Genomic DNA, 7,500 nt, shown 5'->3' with positions numbered 1-7,500 from the left:
AAGCTAACTGTAAACTAACAGAACATAGAAGCTAACTGTAAACTAGCAAAACATAGAAGCTAACTGTAAGCTACCAGAACATAGAAGCTAACTGTAAACTAACAGAACATAGAAGCTAACTGTAAACTAACAAAACATAGAAGCTAACTGTAAGCTACCAGAACATAGAAGCTAACTGTAAGCTACCAGAACATAGAAGCTAACTGTAAACTAACAGAACATAGAAGCTAACTGTAAGCTACCAGAACATAGAAGCTAACTGTAAGCTACCAGAACATAGAAGCTAACTGTAAGCTATAACAAAACATAGAAGCTAACTGTAAGCTAACAAAACATAGAAGCTAACTGTAAGCTATAACAAAACATAGAAGCTAACTGTAAGCTAACAGAACATAGAAGCTAACTGTAAGCTATAACAAAACATAGAAGCTAACTGTAAGCTAACAGAACATAGAAGCTAACTGTAAACTAACAAAACATAGAAGCTAACTGTAAACTAACAAAACATAGAAGCTAACTGTAAGCTATAACAAAACATAGAAGCTAACTGTAAGCTAACAGAACATAGAAGCTAACTGTAAGCTAACAAAACATAGAAGCTAACTGTAAACTAACAAAACACAGAAGCTAACTGTAAGCTAACAGAACATAGAAGCTAACTGTAAGCTACCAGAACATATAAGCTAACAGTAAGCTAACAAAACATAGAAGCTAACTGTAAGCTAACAGAACATAGAAGCTAACTATAAATTAACAAAACATAGAAGCTAACTATAAAATAACAAAACATAGAAGCTAAATGTAAGCTAACAGAACATAGAAGCTAACTGTAAGCTAACAGAACATAGAAGCTAACTGTAAGCTAACAAAACATAGAAGCTAACTATAAGCTAACAGAACCTAGAAGCTAACTGTAAACTAACAGAACATAGAAGCTAACTCGATACTCTTTTACGAGGATTATAGAAGAGGTTATGTTATGTGTCGCTAACAGTTTAACGTTACACCGTTTCTCGGTGTCCTGTTTGCTCCGTTTGATTCAGTGCCTTGGTTTGCCATTATGCAATGAAACGTTTAATGATCTGCAGAAACCTGGAAGACGCTGCCTGCCTGAGGCTTGATCTTTGTCCCAAAGGACATTAATCTCTCATCATAAGAAGTATTAAAACAGACTGTTCTTTTAGTGATTTATTAATACTTTAATCTCTTCAGACTGGATGTCTTCTTCCTTTTGGTTTTTCTCTGGGAACCTGCCCAATGGTTTCCTCAAACAACAGAATTACACAGAATCTTCTGCAGATTTACACAAATTGTAAAGGTCCCATATTGTAAAAAGTGAGACTTCCATGTGTTTTTTTTTTGTTCATAAAGAAGGCCGTTATACATAAATACTGTGAAAGTATCAAAAACGCTCAATCCTCAGAGAACTGTCCACTGGCCCTTATTCTGCAACTGTTTCTTTAAACGCGCCGTCAGAACTTCTGTACGTTTGTGATGTCACAACCAAATATGAATGCTGAAAGTGCCGTTACAGTCATTCCCCCGGCTGCAATGACGGTGCAGAGACGCAGAGTACACGGATGGAAACACCCAGAAACGCTGTCCAATCAGAGCAGAATGGGCTTCTTCGGGAGGGTGGGCTTAAAGAGACAGGCGCTCCAACAGAGCGTTTCAGACATACAGGTATATTCAGACAGGCAGTAGGAGAAAAATAATGATTTTTTTTGTTTATTTTACAGCATAGAAACATGTTCTAGTAGAAACCCAAAACACAAGTATGAAGAAAATGAGCATGATATGGGGCCTTTAAATATTTTCCACAGAATTTTCTGCAGATTTTTCCCAGATATAAAATAAGATCAAATCAAACTCAAAGGGCCCTATTTTAACGATCTGAGCGTGTGGCGTGAAGGGCCTGGTACAGGTGTGTTTAGGGAGTGTCCAAATCTACTTTTGCTAGTTTGACGGCGGTAAAAAGGGTCCGTGTGCTGGGTGCATGGTTCTAAAGGGTTGTACTTAGTGTCTTCATTAATCAGAGGGGTGTTTTGGGCGTAACATACAATCAACCAATCAGAGAACATCTCCCATTCCCTTTAAAAGCCAGGCGCGTTTGGACCTTGGAGCATTGCTATTATGATGGAGGATTTGCACCGTAATATTTTTATTTGTAATCTTCTGCATGTGTGTGTGCTGCTGTGCGTCCCTGTGTGTGTGTGTGTGTGTGTGTGTGTGTGTGTGTGTTGCTGTGTGTCCCTGTGTGTGTAACAAGCATAGTGTGCACGCTGTGCACGAGCCTAGGAGCATTTTACTAATGCTCTGTTAAAATAACAATGAAATGCTGCGTTATTGACTTTAGACCAGGTTTTTGTTGGTCAATGGTGCCATCACTTCCTGCTGCCTCAAGATAGCAATACTCCCAGAATGTACCTGAACACACCTCCCTGTAAGACCAGCACGCCCAGAATGCACCTGAACACAGCTCCCTGTAAGACCAGCACGCCCAGAATGCACCTGAACACACCTCCCTGTAAGACCAGCACGCCCAGAATGCACCTGAACACAGCTCCCTGTAAGACCAGCACGCCCAGAATGCACCTGAACACACCTCCCTGTAAGACCAGCACGCCCAGAATGCACCTGAACACACCTCCCTGTAAGACCAGCACGCCCAGAATGCACCTGAACACAGCTCCCTGTAAGACCAGCACGCCCATGGGCCACAGATGGGTGCATGTGCATTTGCTATTTAAACAATGTGGGCGCTGGACGGTCAAAGACACTTGCGTTGGGCTTTGCGCCGCGCTGCGTCGGGTGCAAGATAGGGCCCAGGATGTTAACACATCTCCACCCAAGGCAAAAAAATCAGCACACTAAAGTCTGCAGATCTTTATTCTGGATCACAGCTGACAACTGTAAAAAAGTCATGTAAACTTTTTGGTGCGTTATGCTCTGAATGACCAGCAACACGAGCGATCAGTGCGCCTGCTTGGATCTGTTTAGGCAACAAAACTACCCGGTTAGCTTTAGGAAAAGATTGTGGTTTGGTTTTAAATACCTATGTTAACTTATGTACAGAGTTAGTTAAGTGCGTCAGTTAGGTAACAAAGGACTTCGCCGCTCTTTATTCTGTCAGCCCTGCGTGTCCTGGCTCACTGTTACGTGGGTTTTATGCAAATTAAACCTTTCATTGGTTTGAACGGTGAGTAAGAACAGCCTGACCTTCCACACCCTCCACACACACCCTCCACACACACCCTCCACACACACCCTCCACACACACCCTCCACACGCACAAACATGCAAACTCTCCAGGTGAGTTTCACCTGTCTCTCTCTCTCTCTCTCTGTTGCCGCACACAAAACCCTTCCTGCTTTTCCTCTCTGACTCAAGAAGAGAAACATACTGGGCTCTGCAGACACCTTTGACTTTTCACTTCACTGCATCTTCTTTCCCCCTCAGACAGGGCTCCAGTATTCATGTCATTCATCTAGAAAGTACTGATTATTTACATGGAGTCTGGTGGAAATATGCTGGCTCTATACACGCTAAAAGTCCTGATTATTTACATGGAGTCTGGTGGAGTTTGGTGATGGTGATTTCGGGGCTGTTTGATGTTAAACTAAAAGGATCTTACTCTTTAACTAAAAGGTCTATCTGTCTGTCAGCAGCAACAAGAGAACTTTTAGTGGACGCTGACTGATGCTGAACATTTGCCACCATGATGAAGATTTCTCCTCAGGTTTTGTAACATGTTGTTTTTAGACTTTAGGAACACTTTGTGTATTTAACTGCATGATGAAACACAGGTGTGGGAAGTCACAATAAAGTCCTGGGATTGCTTAATCTCAAACATTTGACCTGCTGAAAACTCTTTAGATTTACTTTCTGCAGAAATGACTCAAAGTCAAACTTTGAGTCGGGAGAAGTGACTCATAAAGGTTTCAGCTTTGTCAACACTGTACTGTAGACAGTGTTGGGACGCCCCCCCCCCCCTCACACACACAGTGAGTTTCACTCTGCTCTTTAAGTTTCTCCTCCAGGGGACTGGAACCAGAAACACCGGCTGGAAACTGAAATTATGGCTTCATAAAGACACTAATAAAGGAAAGGAACCGTGACATTAGTCATGTGATTTATCTCCAAATATACTTTCTTTTTTAATTCTATTTTAGTTTATGTACCTTGTTTCTTGTTTCTGCTGCACCAACCGAATATCTCACCTGATCTTTATACTTTATACCTTCATACTGTCGCTATACTTTGCATTTACCTTCATCCTGGACTCTACATCTGCCCAGTGCACTCACTATGTATTCTTCACACAACCCATTGCACATCTTTTTTCTTATGCACCAGTTATTTTGTGTCATTGCTTATTTTCTTAATGTTTAATATGTTTGTTTGTTTATAGATGCACCTTTCACCAAGGCATATTCCACATGAGAGTGAATATTGTGGCTATGAAGCCTTTTCTGGTTCTAATTCTGACTTATATGTTGTATTTTGGAAGGCCTCAGTATTGGGTTAGCCTAGCTTAGCACAAAGACAGGAAGCCTAGCTCCATCCAAAGAGAAGAAAATCAACCTTCCAACAGTAACACTTCAGCTCCTACAAGAACACACACACACACACACACACACACACACACACAGGGCACCATGGAAACGGATGTGGTGGGAGGATCTCCTTATGTAACCTGCAGCGATCAGTCAGACACACAGTCGTCCTGGATGAAACACTCAGAAATCCATCATTTCTCCTTCAATAATTTATTTATCACATTAAATTAAACAGGCAGCTTCACAGTTCATATATTAAATACTCTGTTCCTTTAAATACCCCGCTGTTCACGTCAGTGTGTAACTGTTGTTGTCCCTAAAACACAACACACGTTTATCTGCGGATGCAGATTTTGAAAAACAAATTCATGAAATTTTAAATAAAACTCAGAATGTTCAAACATCTCCACCCCCAATCAGAGGAACGGGTCCTTCTGGATCAGCGCCGGAGACTGGAAAACCATCTGCAGGTTCCACGCGTCCTGTGACGTCGCTCAGGTGAGCAGATCACCTGCAGTTCATTCAAAGTCTCTCTGCTTCCCCACCCCCCGCGCTGTCCGCCGGCCTGCAGAACCCGTTCGGTCCCGGTCCCGGTACCGGCGTCTCACGCCGCTCCCCCGGCCCCCAAATCAACCGCCCCAATCAGGCAGCAGTAAGGGCCTGGTTTCGGTCCCTTCTGTCCACCTCAAACGCCCGTTATCGGTCTTCAGCAGAAGCAGAAGCGCGGCTTGTTTGGACTGTTTGCACTCTTTCTCACCGCTGCGTATAGCGGTCTGGTTCGGCTCGGCTCAGCGGTCCTGCATCTCCAGCCAGGGGACCCACTGGTTCCGGCAGCGGCTCTCCTCGCAGAAGCTGCTGATGTTCTGCAGCGCCGGGGACTGCAGCGGCTGCACCGGAGGGTTCTGCACGGGGAAGAGAGGGAGAGGGAACGCGGTTAGACATTATTCAGCCACTACAATCACCTGTGGCATCATGTGTAATAAGGTATAAGGGCTGTAACTTCAGTAAGCTGTCTATTATTTCTGTCCACACATCTTCTAATGTATATCAGCCAGATACTGGTGTTGTTTTGTCGTTATGTGATGTCTATGATGTCTGGTTTTGTACCAGTTACATTCTTAATAAAGTTAACAGGAGGAAAATGACTTTGAAAAATGACTAGTTTCAGTTCTGAACCCAAAAAACTACACAACATCTGCAACCAAAGGTGATAGAAACGCTGCAGTACCGTCTGTTGACTGCTGTTTAAGCTATTTAGTGTTGACGCATGCGCAGTATGCCCGTGTGTCGGGGTTGACGCCTGCGCAGTATGTATGGGTGGATCTAGTGTTGACTTGCACAACACAGAGGGGAGGCTTCCCGTAACGCTGTATGTATCTACTTATTATGTAACAATCTGTGTTTATTGAAGGTAATAATGTTGATTCAGCATCTATATACAGAGGTTCTTGGAAGCACGAAAGGCGGACTTACAGTGACCAGGATGCAGTGCATGTCCCGGGGCTCGGTGCCACCGGTGCCGGTGCTGTCCCCGGTGTCCGGCTCCCCCCCGAGCAGCGGGGCGAGCCGCCGCAGGCCGGACACGCGCAGGATGTTGATGTCGTTGTCGCAGCAGAAGGCCTGCAGCAGCGTGAAGTGGATCTGCAGCGCGATGTCGCCTTCATCCTCCTCATCGGTGGCGAGGACGCACAGGACGACGCTGTCCGGGTCTCTGCAAGGAGAGAGAGAGAGAGGGGGGTTAGTGTCAGCAGGGGGCATGTATACTGGATGGGAACTCCTTCCTTGCTTTATATCTGCACCTCTTGTCTGTCTGCATGCGATGTGTATTAGCCTATCATCACAATTCTTGTTTTAAAGTCATTTTTCATGCAAAAATGGCAGAAAATGCCGTCTTCATTCCTTCTTGTATTCTGTGTTTAGCCTAAATGCGCAAATCAAAAGACATCAACTTACACATTCATGAGTTTGGCGGACTCGTAGACTCCCACCGTGAGGCAGTCCTGCCGCTGAGCCGCGACCAGCAGCTCCTCCAGGGCCTGACTCACCGTCTCCATCCTGCAGAGAAACACAGCGGAGCAGCGGTTACACATCTGACCGAAACTCGCAGGGAGAGCCCCGCAAAACTGCACACAACCGCGCACAAATCTGCCCACACACTCCGCTTATACGCAACATATCAAGATAACTGACGAAAACCTGATCCAGGGTTAAAATGGGGTCTAAAAAGGGACTTAAACTCGTGCTATAAAGCGTGCCAGACAGTGCGTAATTACGCATCGCTGACAACAGTCAGTAACTTACACAACCTGCAGAGCGAGCTACAGAAATGTGTCCGCTGGCTATACTCTGATTATACAGAGAATATGATGGGAAATGTTTGAAAATGAGGCTAACATGTAAAATGTGATCCAGGCTTAAAATCGGGTCTAGAACGTGACATGAAACGGCCAGACGGTGCGTAATTACGCGCCTACGACAAGCATCAGTAACTTACTTTTTCTCGGTGCTGTTGGAACCGATGACCTCTTCCAGAGTCATGTTGAAGTCAGTGAAATAATCCACAAAATCCAGGATAGAAAGACACGTCCCCAGCGCGAGAGGCTGCTTGTTTAAATCCCAGGAATAAAGTCCCAACAAAAGATAATCCAGCTCGGCGCAAAGGTCCTTTTAGAGTCCGTTAAAAGAGGAAAGTCCTTCAGAGTCCCTTAAAGGAGTTCAGGTTCAGAGGGAGAGGGAGAGTGTGTGTGTGAGTGTGTGTGAAAGTGTGAGAGGAAGGAGCTGTCTGATTCTGAAAGCAGAAACTCGCAGCCTTTATACGCTCTCGGCAGCGGGCGTCACTCCACTCCGCCGCTCGCCCTCTGATTGGTCCTCCGCTGTCAAAAGATCCCCCGTACTCTGCGCCCATTGGCGGAGCGCGCAGCTGACGCCGGAGATCCCACGT

At 44.9% G+C, this 7,500-nt stretch overlaps 1 protein-coding gene across 1 annotated transcript; it reads right to left on the bottom strand.

Moving 5' to 3' along the window:
- Positions 1–4,753: 4,753 nt before the first annotated feature.
- Positions 4,754–7,355, bottom strand: LOC116067418 (growth arrest and DNA damage-inducible protein GADD45 beta). Its single transcript, XM_031323842.2, has 4 exons — positions 7,054–7,355; positions 6,513–6,614; positions 6,033–6,270; positions 4,754–5,461 (listed from the first exon to the last, which is right to left on the bottom strand). The coding sequence occupies exons 1-4, from the start codon at positions 7,095–7,097 to the stop codon at positions 5,348–5,350; spliced, it is 498 nt and encodes a 165-aa protein (XP_031179702.1). The 5' UTR covers positions 7,098–7,355; the 3' UTR covers positions 4,754–5,347.
- Between the last annotated feature and the right edge of the window lie 145 nt (positions 7,356–7,500).

This window comes from Sander lucioperca, chromosome 11 (assembly GCF_008315115.2).
Source record: "Sander lucioperca isolate FBNREF2018 chromosome 11, SLUC_FBN_1.2, whole genome shotgun sequence".
In the NCBI taxonomy this organism is placed as follows: domain Eukaryota; kingdom Metazoa; phylum Chordata; class Actinopteri; order Perciformes; family Percidae; genus Sander; species Sander lucioperca.
The sequence above is the reverse complement of the archived record's forward strand: the minus strand, read 5'-3'. Positions and strand labels throughout refer to the sequence as shown.